Raw genomic sequence first — 19,336 nt, forward strand, 5'->3', positions numbered from 1 at the left:
CGGGAGAGGACAATAGACTCCGATGAGCTTTTCAAATACTGCTCCCAGTGCCAGACAAATAGGAAACATTTATTTTAATCACAAATAAACTCTTTACTCTTTTGCATTACAGCCTGAGAAACATTCCATTACTAAAAACCCAGCAAGTTGTTATGGATCGGAAGAGAAGCAAGCCCACTTCACCAAACTTCAACTGGAGTGTTTGTTCAGCTAACAGGCTTCTTCCATACAACATTTCAAGTATGGAGGAAATATTTGAACATATTAGAAGAAATTATTGTTGGTGTAATCGTCTCACTAATATACCACTATATTCATAACATTTTGATAGTGTTTCCATAGTACAGAAATGAACACAAATCAAAAATCTTTTGCATGTGTCCGGAACATAAAACGATTTACAAAGCAGGCTTTAATGAAATATTATGCTTTATAACTGGGTTACCAATGTTATTTATCAAGTTGCTGCCCAAAATAAGTAGTCTTATCCTGGCTTTGAAAACAGAAACAACAGTAACATCACGAGGTATTTAACAATTAAAAGGAATGGAACAAATTCCTAAAGCTTTCTGCCTACCCTGCAGAACCTGTTTGTAATTGTTGAATAAGGAAAGTGTTGACGATAGCTTTAAACAAGAATCGCCCCTCCAAACAACTGAAGTTTGCTAAATACTTGTTTAAAGCTACTGCCAACACTCCTACTAAAAATAATCTATATTCAATTCTTCCAAATTAAGTGTATTGGCTCACTTTATCCCACAAATGTGCTCCCTACACCAAACACACACGGCCTCTGCATGCATAAACTCTACAATGAGCCTTTTGTTTACAAGGGGGGGGGGGGGTAGACAAAAGTTTTGCTAGACAAAAGTCTGATTAATACGTAAAACAAACCCATTAGTATTTGGATAAGTCCACCCAAAAAAGTTCAATTAGGTAGCAGACACCTGACTGCTGAAGCACTGATCTGCTGCACTTCACCTTTGAAGGTACAGAGATCACCACTTTTCTGCTCAGACCTGTCTTGGTAAAATACCTACATTGGGAAGAACTGCTTACCTAGCTAAATTACAGTACAAAGGAAACCAAAGGACTAAACACAAATACAGAACAAAAAATACACACATCCACCAGCACCCAAATTGACAGAAAAAGTGTAATAAGAGTAATTTTAGCCTTTACAACCATCAAAATTTGTATCAGACTGACTGGCTATCCCCTTACGTTTTCAAGGACAGAGGACATCACTAAAGAGCATGATGGGCAGCACAGTGGCTCAGAGGTTAGCACTCAATCTGCATGGAGTTTGCAGGTTCTCTCTGTTTCCTCCCATATTCCAAAATCATGCAGTAAAATTAATTGGCTTACCCCAAAATTGACCTTAGACTGTATTAAAGACTTATGACTATGGTAGGGACATTAGATTGTGAGCCCCTTTGAGGGACAGCTTGTGAGATGACTATGGACCTTGTACAGGGCTGCGTAATATGTTGGCACTATATAAATACTGTGTAATAATAATAATGAAAATATTAAGAGAAAAGTGTGCAGTGCATTAAGAGCAATGCAAATGGCACTGCAAAACCATGAAAGTGTCAAAAAAAACCCACGCAAAACTCTCTTACCTTCCAAAAACGTACATTCCAATTTTTGAATGTCAGCAATAGTATACAAGAACCAAAATATGAAAATCACTGCAAATTATGGTTAGAGAGATTATTTTCATGTGTTTATTCCAGCCAATAACATAGTAATAATACCACTAAACCACAAGCCTGGTAGACAAGCCAAGAACCTGCGCTGGACAAAATTCACATCCTGCGGGTAACAAAGGTACTGAGCCAAGTTAAGGCACAGGGCCCACAGCCAACAATTACATCTAAGAATAAAAGGTAAAGCCTCTTTATTTACTGGCACCGGTGTGAGGGGGTTTGAGGAAAAATGTATTTTCTTTAGGACATTTGAGAGGTAAAGTGCTAAATCAGGCGTATGCAGGCATTTGCCATGCATGTCTTTTTAAATGATGTTTTCCTATTTCTCTGAATAATATGAAGGGTATTTTAAAGGTTTAAAAATAAACAATTTTAGGAAACTAAAATGCATTTATTTACAATTCCACCTATGAAAAATGGCATCATTGGAGTTCCACAGTGTGGCTTAGACTGGCAAATGCTACCAATCCTCTGCCTCTCTTAAGGACAAAGAAAGATGGTCACCAGGAAGACATCAAAAGGGGACATTAAGGATAAACATTTCAAATTGAATAAATGATTGAAAAGGCAAACATCGTCTTGCCATTTTATTTTTATATACCTGTGCAATCTATAACCGCAAACTGCAACCCAACTCCCCCCTCGCTATTTTTGAAAGAAAATTATTAGGTTCTGGAGTTGTATTTTCTTGGGTGATAATTGTTTTTGGGTTTTTTTTTAATTATATATTACTTCCTAAACTACTATGGAGATTGCTGTCTACGTTTGGGTACCTGAATCGAAAAAAAAGGATCTTTGACCAGTTCCATATTACAGGTGTCTGCATGCCATTGTAATGTATATGGCCATACTGCAAGACTGGACCTTAACAAGTGACTGATAAATGTGCCGTATTATAGGTATCCTAAAGAAATTTTTTTTTTCCCCATAAATTAAAATATCCTTTAAAGGGCGTTAGCACTAAACATCTTGTTTCTAGGTATAAATGATGTGGTGATACATGGTGGCAGAATGCTCATTGCATATGCAGATTACACTATCCTAATTAGTGGTTCTGCACAGTACTGTGTTTTAAGGTATCTGCATGATGAAAAAAACACCTAAAAAAGGACAACTTCAGGAAAGTAATCAGTAAATCCAGTGACATAAGAGGCTGGCATATCTCACGTTTCCTGTAAATGCATTGCCCCTCTTTTTTCCGACTTCCCATTGGATCACTGATGTAGAGGGCCATGGACTTAGAAAGGAAAAATGAAGATTCACAGATATTAAGATATATTTTTTCAATGCAGTACTAACTAAAAGTATCCAGAGTTGATGGATTTTGCCTAGGTGTGCAACTTCCCCCTACATGCCTAAGCTGAACTACCACCATAATGTACTTACAAACCTCCGACAGCAGCATCCTTTCTGTGTTTTTCCCAGTAAAAGTGACACTAAATCTCTTTAATGGCAACTTAATCCATTTCACTTTGTATTTAAAAGTAACCCCCCAAAACTAACCTAAGCTGAGCCTCCAACAGAAGCCATCTGTATTGTTTACATTCCAGCTAGCAAAACTCTAGTGCAGGGCCGGCCAGTCCAAGTGACACATTCCTAAGCAATAGGTATGCAAACTGTTAGCAATAGGTATGCAAAAACTACTATCAGCTACTAGTTTACTATTATTTCTTAAAAGGACAAGTAACCCCCTAAATTAATCTAAGCAGAGTCTCCTCTCACAGCGGAGACATTCTGTATTGTTTACTTCCCAGCTAGCAAAGCTCTGGTGTAGGACTCTATGACACATTAGAAAACAATATGAAACTGTCAGCTACTAGTTTATTTTACCTTTTTATTTCTTAACAAGACAAGTATCCCTCTAAACTACCCTAACCCGAGCTTTTTCTGACAACAAAGGCCTTCTGTATTGTTTACATCCCAGCAAGCAAAACTCTAGCACAGAGACGTCTGCGCCTGTGCGCCAACATGACACATTCCCAAGCAAAGGATATGCAACTGAAAGAAAACTGTGAGCAACTAGTTTATTTTACTATTTTGTTTCTTAAAAAGCACAAGAAACACCCTAAATTTAATCTAAGCTGAGCCTCCTCTGGCAACATAGGCCTTCAGCATTGTTTACATCCCAGCTAGCAAACCTCCAGCACAGGGCTTTCCATACCTATACATCAACGTGACATTCTTGAGCAATAGTTATGCGACTAAAGGAATATTGTCAGTTACTATTATATTTTACACTTTTATTTTTTAAACAAGAACCCCCCCCCCACCAAACTTCCCTAGGCTGAGCCCCCCGGAAGGCAGAGGCCTTCTGTATTGTTTACATCCCGGCTAGTGAAATTCTGATACATGGCTTCTCATGCCTGTACTCCACCATGACACATTCCTAAGCAATAGGTATGCAACTGCATATAATGATGTCAGCTACTAGTTTATTTTACGGGGGCCAATAACCCCCTAAACTAAGCTGAGCCTTCTCTGACACCAGGGGCCTTTTGTATTAACATTCCTGCTAGGAAAACTCTAGCACAGGGCTGTCTACACCTATGCACCAAGGTGACTAAAGTAATACCGCCAGCTTGTAGTTTATGTTACCCGCAAGTTAATGTTTAACTTTTTCCTGGACTATTGTTACTTACAACATAAATCTTCATAATCAGCTTAATACCAAATGGCAGTAGGCCCAACTTATTACAGCTAGGAAACCAAATACCCCAGCAGTTATCAGGAAGTGCTGAAGCAAAGTCTCTGAATGAAGTTTGGCTGCACATTTAGCAGGCGCCTCGGAAAGCACATGGGTTCAATATAACGCATGCTGAACACAGCCAGAGCTTGTTTACAGTATAGCACCAAAGCATGCAACGTGGTTAGATATTAAAACACTCCATCTCTTGTTATTGCTGGGATTGGAGGATGCACAAGAGCCAGACTGTGACATCAGCAGCCTCCACGATCCCAGCGTGTGTAAACATAATGATTCACAGCCCCAATCCTTCACTGCTTTCAGAAAAAAAGCAGCCCAATAAAACTTGCCTGCTAATAATAGAGCAACTTGCCTATTACCTAAAATACAGGAGATTGCGGCTCTCACGTGCTTGCTATTTTTGGTTACTACTAATAATTCCTACTGAATGATGAAAGCCAGAACCAGTTCTAAAATACACAGAAGCAGGAAGATTGAATCAGCATCACCCTGGCATGTTTACAATAAGCAATGCAAAAAGGCGACTTTTTATGAAGATGCAGCAGGGACAACCTGAACTTATTTGTAGATGAGGGGGAAGGAAAAGAATAATGTATCGGCTTAAATTTACCTATTTTAGAAGCCTATACAGGACTGAGGAGGTGCAGGTTTTTCTTGAGAATAAAGATCTAAATAACAAAGGTCTGTGTACAGTCTACCTGTGCATTAAAAGACGATTTGATTGGAAGAAATACATAGGGATCCTAAGGCCACGTATAGGCGTCGACTGATCATCCGATAATCGTTCACAAAAAAGTGAACGACTGGCTAACGACGTCAATGAACAAAGAATGTCGCTGGAAACGAATGACCATCCCGGCAGATCCGATTGGGCAACTATTGTTCGCCATCTATTGCGTGTATGGTCGTTCAGTGATCATGGATGTATCTGTGGTACACTTTCTCCGATACACGTCACTTCCTGCATCGTTCAAACGATTGTATCTAGCGTGTGAACATTATTGGTGGAATAAATTTGAACGATCGTATCGTTACAGCATGTACAGAAATGTGCAATATAGGATAATTAAAAATAATTGGGAATAATCGTTGATCGGTTGGTAATCGTGTGTTTTCTAACGATAATTATTGCACGTGTGGACGTAGCCTTAGAAACCAGGTGACCATTGTGCTAGCTATGAAGGAAGACCTCCAATCCAAAAACTTTTCAGGCATATAAAATAAATTTGTTAGTTGTACCTGCCATTCTTCAAAGCATTTGTTATAGCAAAAAGTAAATAAAATGTAACCCAGCTCTGGAATGCATGCACATTTTCCAGGTTTGTAATTATTTAAAAACCCGCTGCAAGTGCAGAAAAACAATGGTTGATGTGCTTGAAATACAGTACACTCATACATTCCTCCTTGACATGACAACATGGCACTGAATTCTTGAGAATATGATGTCAGTCCTACCTACATCGCTTGGATAGCTTACATAGAACAAGTCCTAATCTCCTTATCTCCTCTATTCTTATCTACAAAACCCCTGGTGCAGGAGACAATAGGAAGTTATCAGCTCACCAGATTTTTACCAAAATCAACAGGCATTGCTTGAACAAATACAATATACAATATTAAAACCTAGCAAATAAGAGCTGTTCACCATTAGGTTTTCCATATACTTTATGAATATTAGTAACACATGGGAGATACGTGGCGTAAGTAACATTTGCATTGACATTCTCCATTATCTGCCAGGAACTTCAGTTTTGGGTAAACAGATACTTTAGGGACAATTAAATTTCCTTGCACATTTATCCTTTCAACAACTCTGCAGGCATATGTTCCCTGGCTGCTTAGAAGTGTCTGCTAATGGGCAAATTAGACTTTTTTTTTTATTTTTGGACAAATACTAAACTAGAACAGATCATATGGTCTTAGCTTAGACACATATAGCACCCAACACTTTTTTTTATATTTCAAACATCTTTAAAAAGGTCTTGTCCAACAGTGATCAACACCTCTTGAGGTTCCATTGAATCACTGAAAAAGTTGGAAGAAAAGTTAGCAAATGTACCCCTAATTCTCACTACCCCAATATGGGTAATAAGAATCCAAACCAAAAAATGGTCAGAGGTACAGGGTTGTGCAGTAAGGAGCAATTATTGTGTACCTGGAGCTGCAATCAGCAGAAATCCAACTCTGATTGCAACTTTGACACCAATCTTACAGAGGCAAAGAGCTTTTGTGTGTCAATGAATAACACAATGATAGTCTTACCAATGTCCATTAATTAGTAATAAAACACACAACTAATAATTGACACCACACATAATGCACTGCAACTTTCACTGGATTCTAAAGAGTTGTATACAAGTCCATGAGAACAATGAGAACAAGTCCTTGGGCTCTTGGTGCCATCATGTAGGTTCTATGAGATATACAATAATTGAGGAAGGAAGCATATGGCATTCCATAAAAAAAAAAAAAAAAAAACACTTCTGCAAGAGCGTTTCCTAGAAAGCGCCCTTCCTGCCCACTATACACATTTGTAAGTCTAATAGACTAATGATGTATTTTTTGGAACATTGGAACATGGACACAATCCTAAAAATGGAACATTGTACAGTTCTACTACACAACTCATGTCGTACCCCTTAGCGGTATACGTGACAATCACACACATGTGTCCTTGAGAAGGTCTACAATCAGATTATGTCACTTCTGAAGTTTGAAAATCCTGCAGAGACGACTAGTGGGATTCACAGTGGAAAACCAATTTACAGCAATGTCAAGAAGCTTGAATAGCACTGCAGAAGGAAAATGTGTAATTCATAGCCAATACACGGCTCAATCGTGCAACTTCGCCTGTCCCTCCTACACACAGAACACAAAAGGTAGAAAATTCTGCCTTCAACAACCACCACGCCAGTATAGAAACACTTCAAACCCATCAACCCGCATTGTATCTGCTCCATGTAGGACACCCAATGACAATTTGATAAAAAAATGTTATTTTTCTCAATAATGTGGGCATGTATGTAACGCCAAACCTATCCTCCACCATCAGCACGTTTTCTTTGAAAACTTTAAAGCACTGTTGGCTGTACTAAACCACAGGATGATAAATGAAAGGGAAATATTGCTCCATTTGCCCTATCTCTTGGGGGTTTAATGTGAAAATGAGAATCCCGACAGTGCCAGGTTGTGTGTGTGTGTGTGTTATAAAAACTGGCACTGCATTTTTAATGAGAGCCCTGAACAAAGAAAACAGAGAAAGAGAGGCAGTACCGAGATGGTGGATGGAGCACGCTTCATATACTTCATCTACAATGCCACATTCCGAAACAAACAAAAAATCAAAAACAGCCCCCCCCCCCCCCCCCCTGGTCTATGGAGAGTACCAGCACACACCCTACTGGGACAGTTTATCACCATCCACCCACGTTCTAAAAAAAAATCACCCAAATTTTGGGGTGTGGGTGGGCACAAGATGCCCTTCATTGCATGCACATAGACTGGCAGATACACGTAATGACAGGAGAGGCAACCATGGAACAAAACATGCAACCAAAACACAAATTGATGCTTATGATACCAGGAATATAATCTTATATGTAATTGGCATCTTTAGCCACGTGATAGGAACGTCCTGCCAAGGCAAGGGTTATTTTTTGGCCCCTATACCCATCATGTTGTGCCAATGTCTTGCAGCCCTGTACAGAAGGAAAGGCTACCCATACCCTGTCACATAAGGACATGCTTAGCATCAGAGGGCTGTTGATTGTTTTCCAAACACTGGAGCCATCAGTTTGTAATCTATGTGGCCCCTTCCCCCCCTATTCATTATTAACAAGGTGGAAGCAATCCCCCATCCCTCCAGCAGCCTTGGATCAGTCTGGGGTCTGCAGAAATTGCATTAGAAGGAAGGAGGGGGTAGTCTGCTCATGTGTGTACACAAATCTATACAATGATACGCATGCCATGCTACAAACATTGCGTGTACCAAGCCATGTTTGTATCGCCACCAAACCCCCTGCCATTTTCACAGCCAGATTCCTCGTGTTTCTAGCATCATTGCTACAATACAAGCGTATACTACTGGGGTTATGTGAGGTTTAGTAAGGACGGCTGAAGCTACACAGCCAATGGAGACCCTGAAAACATGAGATCCACACATGGCACAGCAGTACCATGCGGGCATCATGCTATGTACATGTGTGTGTAGAAGGGCACAGCACCCTATCAATGGGCTCATGTATGGTGACTGGCAGACAATGCTGCAGACATAGATCAGGGGCACATATATTTGGAGATGATGATGCCCTCTGGGGATCACTGGATCCATGTGTAAGGGAAGCCTGCAGCAGGATGTGTTAGTGGGAGGGGAAGGCTGATTTTACTACAATGTATTACACAGTCACAAATCAAAGCCAAAATGATTCATCCCATAAAAATAGCAAAAGCCCCAGGGAGCATCACAACACAACAGCATGGCTGCACCACAGCACAGGGCACCCCTCCACCTGGGCACAGGGCACCCCCCACCACCTGGGCACCCCTCCACCTGGGCACAGGGCACACCCCACCACCTGGGCACCCCTCCACCTGGGCACAGGGCACCCCCCACCACCTGGGCACCCCTCCACCTGGGCACAGGACACCCCCACCACCTGGGCACCCCTCCACCTGGGCACAGGATGAGCTGTCAGTGCCCAGCACTCCCTAAGCTGCACGTGTGCTGGGGATTGGAGGGATGACCGGACAGACACGTGCAAGGTACAAAGAAGATGCAATGGATACAAAGTTGCAGATAAGAGCTGGGCGGGGGGTACATACCCCGGGGTAAGGGTAAAGTTTGGGCACATGGCCTCTTACCTGTACAGAAAGTTGCCAGAAGAAGTGTACAAGTCAGTCCCAGGGCGCCCATCTTCTCACAGCCCATCCAATCCCATGGACACAATAATTCCTTCACATTGGCACCGACCGACCCTCCATGCAGCGGTGCCAGTCCAGCAGAGTGGGGGGGGACCCACGCGTGGGTAGAGTGATAGTGGGGGGGGCGTGTAATGTTGGATCCGTGGGAATGAAATGTGTGTGAATCTGGAGCCCAGGCAGATCAAACAGCAGCAGTAGTGACTCCCCCCCACCCCCTGTAAGAACTCCACCTTCTGCAGCAAGCAGATTACACGGGGAGGGAGGGGAGGCACACAGGAGCCCAAACTTCAATGTGACACATCCGGGGGGGCAGGCAATGCACGGGGAGGGGGGACACTGGATTTACTCCCCCCAAAAAAATCCTGAACTCACTCCAAAATGGCTTCTAAAAAAAGAGCCGGAGAGCCGAGCAGCCAGGAGGGAAACCCGGATGTTTGATACAAAGAGAGGGAGGGGAGGAGGGCACGGCCCCCCAGGCATGGGAAAAGAGGAGGCGGGACATAGGACATTCCTGCTTTATTATTGGTCGGGACGAGTGCCCGTCACTGGAGTAGTAAAGGGAGGGGGGAGGGCCTCGGTCCTAGACAGTCGGCTGGTGAGGCTGACGGGGGGGGGGGAGAGAGGAGGCAGCGGGAGAGGACCGGGGGGTAATGGGGCCCTAAGACTGAGGCCCGACCTGATACTGGGGAGCAGCCTGACCCTCACACCTTGATAGCAGGGATCACCTGACACTGGGACTCCACATGACCTTGTGACCTTTCATTGGGGATCACCCTGACCCTGATACTGAAATCACACCTGGTTTTTGGGATCAGACTGACACTGGGGCCCTGATACTGGGGATCTGGCTGACCTTAGGACCCTTATACTGGGGCCCTGATAATGGGGGATCACCCAGACACTGGGGCCCTAATACTGGGGATCTGCCTGATCTTAAGACCCTTGTACTGTGGCCCTAATATTGGGGATCACTCAGACACTGGGGCCCTGATATAGGGGATCACCCAGACACTGGGGCCCTGATGTTGGGGATCTGCCTGACCTTAGACCCTTGTACTGTGGCCCTAATATTGGGGATCACCCCAACACTGGGTCCCTTGTATTGGGGCATCTCCCTGACACTGGGGCCCCGATACTGGGGACCAGACTGATGTTAGCCCTTGGGAACAAGCTGTGCATTGTCCAGAAATTGATTGCTATTCCATTGTTGGATGTGACCAGGAAGCTGTCCCTGTGGGGTGAGGGGAGGGGGCTAAGCCAAAAAACTACACACCAATGGCATCATCATGTGCCCGACATGTTTTTATAATGATCAGATAAAGAATCTGGTCCTTACAGGAATCTTGCAGGTCCATGTGTTTCAATGGTGGTAATGGATTCTCCACAAGTGCAATGGTTGAGGGCATGTCCGATTCCCCGCTTTATAAAGAGATCCCTTGGAGTTTTTTGCAATATATATAAAGTCAAGTACAGGTAGTCCCCGGGTTATATACGACATAGGGACTCTAGGTTTGTTCTTAAGTTGAATTTGTATGTAAGTTGGAACAGGTACATTATTTTAATAAATGCAAATATTAGACGTGTGTCCTAACATATTATTAGGCAGTGTGGTGCCAGTTACTGTATAACATCCTCACTGTGAGTTAATCCATAAAAAAACTTTATGGAGCCTAGACATTCATTAACTTCTGGAGCAAGCTGTGTTTTGATATGCAAAAAGAAACAACTGCAGAGTTTTCCTTGGTCATTAAAGGGATACAAGAGGCTGCAGAACAGCAAAGGACTTCTTTTGCAAATCATGTAAACCACCCCTCCCCCGCATCAAGCCTCTGTCCCGCACATAAACAGCAGGGAAGCCCCATTCCTATCTGGGAGTCCTCCATATGTTGGATGTCCTTAACTCCCTGACTAGCTGTATATAAAATTTACAATTATGCTTTATTTTTTATTTTATATTTGTAAACTGGCCACTAGGGGAGCTATTGTGGCTTTATTGGCTTTTCCTTTGTTTTTCATTTAAAGTTTACTCAGCTGAATTATTACTTAAAGTGTGTGTGTGTGTAATACCTTCAATCTGTAGCTGATCCCTGCCAGATATGACCATTTTACTCTTTTGTCCATGTGCTTAGTCTTTTGGGTTTATTGGCATGGATACACTCTATCGGTAATACAGGGTGTCAGTGCCAGTCTCTCAGGGCATGGTATAAGTGGGGACAGGGTGAAATACCAGCTTTGCACTGGTTAGGTCAGTGGTTACAAAGAAACCCCTTTTATGTCTCATGAAGTATCTGTATAAATTCTTATAATTAAACCTTTATGAACATTTGTGTATCATTCCTGAGTAGATTGAAAAGAAACGCCAGACTGCCAAAACCTAGATTTGGATTAAGTTCCTTTGCTTTATATCTCAAGCGTCACTTCATATCTGCCAGTCCAGTATATGGTTCTTCTTTAGCTTCCTGACCCTGGTGAAGCCCTTTGATCTCCTGAAATGTGTTGGACATAACTGAATGTGATGTTTAGTCTGCATTGTTCCTGGACTTAGCACAAATGGTCTGATTTTTTAAAGCTCTCCAAGATTGGTAAAGATCTATCACGGCTATCACGGGTGAACCTGGGTGATCCAGTAAGCCTAGAATGGATTTGGTCCAAGATTTAAAGCATTTGTGTAGCCACAGACCAGTCAGAGTGCTCATACTGACCACCACCAAACTGGACCTTGGGGCAATGGGAGAAGGTGGGTGGCCTGGCCTAACAAATCTGTTTCCTTTGTGAGTAAGGCAGCATGGTGGCTCAGTGGTTAGCAATCTGGCCTTTGCAGCGCTAGGTCCCAGGTTCAGGTCCCAGCCAGGAAACTATCTGCATGGAGTTTTCAGGTTCTCCCCGCGTTGGCGTGGGTTTCCTCTGGGTGTTTTTTGGTTTCCGCCCAAATTGACCTTAGACTGGGGAAATGACATATGACTATGGTAGAGACATTAGATTGTGAGCCCCTTTGAGGGACAGCTAGTGACATGACTATGGACTTTGTACAGAGCTGCATAATATGTCAGCACTATAAAAATAATGTATAATAATAACATTAATAATAAAGGCAGATGAGTAAAGCAGTTTGGCTGAAAGGATCTTCTTGGTACCAGACAGGACAAGACACCTTTAGAGGCCTTGTGGAGTCCATGCTTTGATGGATCGGATTGTTTTCGTGGTAGAAAAAGGGTTACACAATGTTAGGCAGATAATTTTATTGTTTTGGCTGATGTACAATTATGAGACTACGGAAAAGCTTGCTTACCATACTCAAACGTATCCAAGCCCAAAATAAAAAAAAACATTTTATTTCAGCTTAGCACTCCCCTAGATGTGGCAGCTTCATTCCCGCACCAGGTGATGATGTCAGTGCCAGAGATGGAACAATGAGGGTTGGATTTAGCTCTGCTTTATTCACTAAAGTGTACCTAGATCAATGAATTCCTAAACAATACCAGTTTTCACATCTATCTTCTTGGAACTAATAAACAATTCCTCCTTATGAAATGTAGATTAAATCAGAGGAGTAGTTTAGGGTGATAAGACTGCTATACCATAGATCCAGTACATGTAGGTATACCAGAAAATAAAGGTAAAATCAATACAAATAAAGGATAAAACTGAAAAAGAAAATTAATGCAACTATCACCACATCTAAGAGCTAATTATCTTGAATGTTTTACATTTTTTTTGTTTTAATATGATTTAGGGTTGAATAATCAAGATGTTTGATATATAGATGTCCACAAGAGGGAGTGATTTCAATCTGTAATATAAAGAACAGTTTTTAAATATGGGGAAAAGGTAAAAAATACAGAAAGACTTTTGGGTCAATGTTAAATAAATATTTTATTTTAGTTGGACTTAATACCCAACTCCAGTCAAAAACCTTTTAGTATGAAAGGCTCAATACCACTGTTGGACTTCTATTGCTGACTGTGGTTCTAATAGGAAGATTTCTTCTTATTCCTTGTCCTAGAGACATCAGTCACAGCAAAATGTGAGACAGATCCTAACAGAGTATAACAGATCTAGCATGCTGTGCTTGCTGTCCTTAGGTTGCTGCAGGTGCCTATTGCAATGCTGTGCTTTCTGCTGGGTGCTTTTCATGTTTTCCATGGCTAAATCATGGCTCAAGCTGTATTTCTACAACACTGCTACAGGTATAACAAACATAGGTTAATCCAACAAATCTCTGTATACATAGCAATCACTAACATACTGTTACACACAGCCTGAATTTTGAATTCATATGATGTGATTGTGCCCACTCCTCTGTGTCGAAGCTTGAAGATGTATTATATAAAAATAGAATAAAATCCATGTGTTTCCATATGATTACTGTGAACGCATGGATGTATTTAGAGTGTAAAATCCTCCCTCCTGGTGCTATAAGGCTGCATGATGAACTGAAATGAACCTGAAAATGACATTCAGCTTATACTCAGTAAGGATCTAATGCCATAAAATATATTTTTTTTTATTTAAAATAATCTTAAAGGATATCACAAACATACCAATAAACACCAGTATCTATTTTTCTATATTTATATGATGGTCCTGCTGGTTTTCCATGATCTAAATGTTTATGTATGAATAGTACATATGTTGGAGTTAAGCTCAATCATTTTGTTTTCAACAATCATTACTGGGATTTAAAGGATTTCAAACGAGGTATTGGCTTAATGGCTTGAAAAAGAGAAGTCAACCTAAAGTGGTGTATTTAACCTTGGGCAGCCTTTCTCTTCCTTTTACCCTTCTAAAATTAAAGAAGGTCAATTGATAAAATGCAACATACTCTGGTGGTCAGTTGAAGGAAACTCCCCTCTTACAGACCCCTTATAGATAGCTAAAATGGCAATGACCACGAAACTATAAAGTCACCATCATATGGGAGATCAATAAGCCAAAACCCCCAGCAGCTTCTGGAGGACTTCTAGGGTTCCAAAGAAGCCTGGTTGAGAATGACTGGCCTAGAGCAGTGGTCACCAACCTTTCAGACCTCATGGACCACTAAATCCACGGAATCCCGTCCGTGCATGCGTGGGGAGTAGTGACACTCAAAAGGGAGGAAACTTCCACCAGAGTGGTGCCAGAACCTGCCCACTCCCCCATCACAGGCTCAGACCTGCTTGCTAACCATCCTGGAGGGACAGTAGCACAGGGCTGTGGACATCACAAGAGTTGTGTCCATATGGGGGACATGATCAGCGGGCTCAGGAGAAGGACCCCACTGGGGGATGCACGGGCTAGAGCTGTGGACCATCAGTGGTCTATGGACTACCGGTTGGTGACCGCTGGCCTAGAGGGGTGTTTTATTACCAGGTTTCTTCTTCTCCTTCAGAATTCCTTGGCCTACCACTCCACTGTACCACAACAGTTATCATCTTGAATCGAGGGCTAGAGAATTGTTGGTAGTCTGACCCACTGGTGTAAACCTAAGACTGATAAAGTTGGAGGAAAAAAAAGCCTTTTAGAACTGCCAAAATTTCTGCAAACATGGACCCTAAAATGTGTTCTCCAACAAACTCATACTATTATAAAGACCTAATGTAAGAAGACACAAACAATTGTTTTCTTTTATCTCTTTATTATATGGATTTTTCAAAAGTGTGGGCTTCAAAAAATGTGTGCATGCTTATACCTAATGACTGCAGAACCTTCTTCTGCATGAATTATTTCCACTAGATGCTTGCTGTGGTTGCTAATTAGACATCAGTAAGGAGAAATATCAGATAATCCCTCTAAAAACTGTTTTAGTCCATTGATATTTCATCAACAGTTCTTTGCAGGTCATGCTACAGATTTTCAATTGGGTTGAGGCCTGAACTATGACTTGACTATTGTTCCATTTAAAATTGATCTAACCTAATATCCCAAATTTGATATAAAATGTAACATGTCATTGTAATTTCAAAAGTCTTCTTCTATCTTTTTAAACATGTAGCGTTCATTAAAGTAAAACCTGTCCATCCTGCCATGGGTGGTTTAGTCCAATGGGTTCAATTTGGGGAAAAATCGTATGCCTGTGAAGTACAGCCAACCTGAGCAGGTGGAATACCTGCCATAGCTGGATTTTCCTGGATTGTTATTTTTTTATCACTGGTGTCTGGATGGGGTATAACCAACTACGTTTTAGCCACAACGATTAGGCACAGCAGCCACATATGGGTACCTTTACGTCCACAGTGCATCCTCTGCTCTTCAAGATTCCCACAAGCCTCCACCTCTGAACAGGGATTATGGAATGTCTACTTCAAGAAGGTTGGCACCCAAAGAATCACCACATTGCCGGATGTAAACAAAGGAACTGGAGAGTCAAGACTGCAGTTTTAGATGACTAAGTGGTAGCGTTTTTTTCTCCCCATTGAGCTGTTGGAGGGTAGGAGGTGGTAGAGTGGTTGCATTTTAGACAACAGATCAGCTTTATTTTGCAGGGTGGCTTCAATTACCAATGTGGAGGGTTGGAGTGTGGTGCCAAACATGAAATTTACTAATAATGTTTTGCTTATACATGTAATTTTTACCTCTCCAGTTATCCAGTACTTTGAAAGGCCTGGGATTCTGACAGGTTTACTTTAAGGACCAAATATGTTTTATTTACAGGAGTCAGAAGTAATTTGTATTTTAACCACGATCACTCGCTCAATCTGATGATTGGAAAAGCACCCAGTCTACAGACACCTGCTTCACCTTATTCCCTAGAGATGCAGATCAATACATATAACATAAACATGGCGCTCTAGATGATGCTGGGAATCCATGAATTCACTCCTAGTAATGGTTTCTTTGTTACTTCTTAACACTTACATAAGCCTAACCTCCAATAACTTTATTTAATTAAACTTGTTCTTTAAGCAGTATTCTAATATTAGATGCTTAGAATATTGTTGCTGGCAACAGCATATTTAGCCCCCAGGTATCGTCTTTCAAATTATAATGAAATGTTTTTTACTTTAGCTAAAGCCTGACCAACTAAAAAAAAGTGTTCACCTTTGAAAATGGAATGTCATTTAGGAATCTGCTAGGAATAGGTTTATCTAGGGAAGCTGTAGAGATAAATAAGTGGCTGTCATAGTCCTGCCTGCATTAATGGGAATTTTTAAAAGAACCTGATTCTGCTGGGATATTTACTATTTTGTCTTGTGCATCCACAGGTAAAAGGAACAAGACTTGTAGGCTTCTGTGCATCTTTTGCTGATTTTCTCCTCTTCTATTGTCTTTTCCTTAAACTGCCCCCCATGCTCCTCCACTTATGCACCTACTTATGTCTGTCAACCAATTAAAGGGCCATTTCCAGCATCTTCCCTTTGTCTAGAGCAGCGGCCGCAAATCAGTGGTCCGCGGACCTAAAAAATGTTGGGGGTCTGCAGTTCTGGCCAGTGAGAAGGACCCCGCTGAGGGGATGAACCAGCCAGAGCCATAGACCATGTCCCCAGTACAGTTCCCAGGCTTGGGGAAAGGGGCGAACTGTGTCCCTGGACATAACCTGCGCACTCTCCCATCGCAGGCTTAGATCTGCGATGGTAAAGTGGGCAGGGTTATGTTATAATGACGTCACTCTAGGGAAGGTTTATCCCCCTTTGAGTGACACCTGGCTCCCCGCGCATGCTTGGTCAGAAACCGTTGATTTTAGTGGTCCGGGACCAAAAACATTGGCGACCACTGGTCTAGAGCCCTCGGAACAACTAGCTTCAATTGTGGGCTATGTAGGAAACCTGTACTCGTTAGAAAGATGCCATTGACCTGTCCTTAATATGCCAGTTCTTTATATGTCATTCTGCTGTCATGGAATTACACTTCGTTAGGCTATGTTCCCACTGGCTAAGAGGTTGCGGTGCATTTACCACTTCCTCATGCCAGTGAACTCCTGCATCTGGGGAGACACTTCAGTGACTTCTCCCCATTTCAGCTCCATAGAGAATGAGTGGGGGCAACAGTGAATGGTACCAATACCACTCATTGCCACCAGCTGTCAAATGTGCAGTTGTTTCGTTAAGAACCAGCGCTATTGCTTAAGTGAGTGAGCAGCTGGCAAAGTGCCAGCCACCAGGAGCTCAAAGAGATCACTTTATCCCAAGGCTGGTGTCAACCTGCCCTGGTCAGTTTTAAACATTTTTTTTTAAAACAGCTTTTTTTTTCCTTTTTGGAATTACAAAATAGGTCATGAACGTTGATAATTTTTTAGAAAAAGAAACCACAGTACATTAGGAAAAGGGTTACATAGCTGGTCACAGGATTTGGCACGGCAAACTGGTGAGTAAACAGTTTGATGGTCACGAGGCTGCAACAAAAGCTACAGCGCTGAGCAAAACTGAACTTGACAAAATAGATTTCGGAAAGTAAACATTAAACTATAAATAGTAAGATTAGGCAACATGTAACATACAGGCGATTTTGCTGAATCAATTAATTGATGCTCTGAAAAGATAGCAGCGATTCACAGCATTTTCATGCTAGAAATAAATTTGCTTGAATTGATAGAAAAAAAATAGCGATTTGTATCTAATACCATAAAATAGAGGGAAGTTCCTGGTATTGACATAAAACTATTTAAAAAAAATAAATTACCTGTGCAAATAGGTGGAGCAAGTGCAAGTAGGTGGGGTAAGAATATAGACTTTTTCTGGCATATTCTGCAGTGCAAAGGCTACTAATTCACAAAAGAGACAAAGAAAAGGTATTAAATTTTATGGAACAAAACCACAAAAAGTAAAAAGTCCAGGTATAGCATATACAGTCGTGCCTATTACATTCCCCTGGCAGACTTTGTGATATGTGAATAATAAACTGTTAGATAATATAGAATACTGCAATGGTTAGGCAAACCATAGGAAGATCGAGTCCTGTTAAAAGTCAGGATCATAATCATGTATTTCTGCCTTTAACATCAATGGAGTGCAATCTTTTGTGATATCTGTGAATAAAATCCCTTATTCTCTTGTGGTAAAGCCAATAATTCTCCTTGAAAAAAATTCTTTAGGTCTGGTTAATTCTTAACTGGAGGACCCCTTTTCTACTTTAGCCACTGAAGTGTACGTGGCCTTATGGTATTAATCTTTCTTTATAAAACCCCAACATAATACGCAGCGCTGTACATTAAATATGGTTTGAAAATGACAAACAATGATGTAGGAGGGAAAAAAGACCCTGGTCAATAAGGCCTATATTCTAGGACAGAGGTCAGCAAACTTTTTGGCCACTAGGCCATTTCTGGGGTAGGCAGGAGCACACTAGGCCGGACTCTCTCTCAAGTCCCGCACTAATAGCTACGCCCCACCAGGAACGCCCCCTAAAGGGAAATCCCTCTCCTCCGCAATGTATACGGAGGAGAGGGAATGTTCCCTATTTACCCCGGCGGCGGAAGTGTTAACGCTGGACACGGTAAATAGGGGAGGGAGACACCACATGGAGGCTCAAGAGCCACATGCGGCCCTGGCTACAGTAGTTTGTTCTGGCTCCGCCGCTGGTTGCTGGCTGGCATTAGGCTGGATCGGCCAGGGGGCGTTAGGCCGGAACAAACTACCGGCTAGTCCGTTTCCTCAAAATTCATTCAAAATTTTCTACTTCATTTTCCTGTATTATGGTGCATCCAATTTGCCATCAATTTTGACTCAATTGCATGTTATGCGGTAGCTCACCACCCCAATCACAGCTGATTCTCACCTGGGCTAGTATCGGACAAGAATCTGAAGTGTGTACAGTGCTCATCCAACATCATTTATGGATCTGTCCTGGTGGATCCATGAACGGCGAATGATCTTAATACAAGTGAAGGGAAGAGAGCGCAGTGGGGTGCCGCTCCGAGGTTCTCCCCCTTCTCCCTTGTTTACAGCAGAACAGTGCTGTATGTACAGTGCTCATTCATGCATCTTTCAGTCTTTTGTCGTTGGATTGTTCACTTATTGAACGTGTGTACGCAGCCTTATGATAGTTTTTTTTTTTATTGATATGCCTTGTTGACTTTCTTTCAAAC

The 19,336-nt window shown here is 41.9% G+C and overlaps 1 protein-coding gene across 1 annotated transcript in view; it reads right to left on the reverse strand.

Annotated features, from left to right (window-relative positions):
- The window catches only part of ACVR2B (activin A receptor type 2B), a 111,884-nt gene extending 102,186 nt beyond the window's left edge, over positions 1-9,698 (reverse strand). The window contains exon 1 of the mRNA XM_072412574.1: positions 9,277-9,698. Coding sequence (XP_072268675.1) covers positions 9,277-9,343 — 67 coding nt within the window. The 5' untranslated portion in view covers positions 9,344-9,698. The remainder of the gene's footprint in view (positions 1-9,276) is intronic.
- Positions 9,699-19,336: the final 9,638 nt, after the last annotated feature.

The sequence above is a fragment of the Pyxicephalus adspersus genome, chromosome 5 (genome assembly GCF_032062135.1).
Source record: "Pyxicephalus adspersus chromosome 5, UCB_Pads_2.0, whole genome shotgun sequence".
NCBI lineage: Eukaryota > Metazoa > Chordata > Amphibia > Anura > Pyxicephalidae > Pyxicephalus > Pyxicephalus adspersus.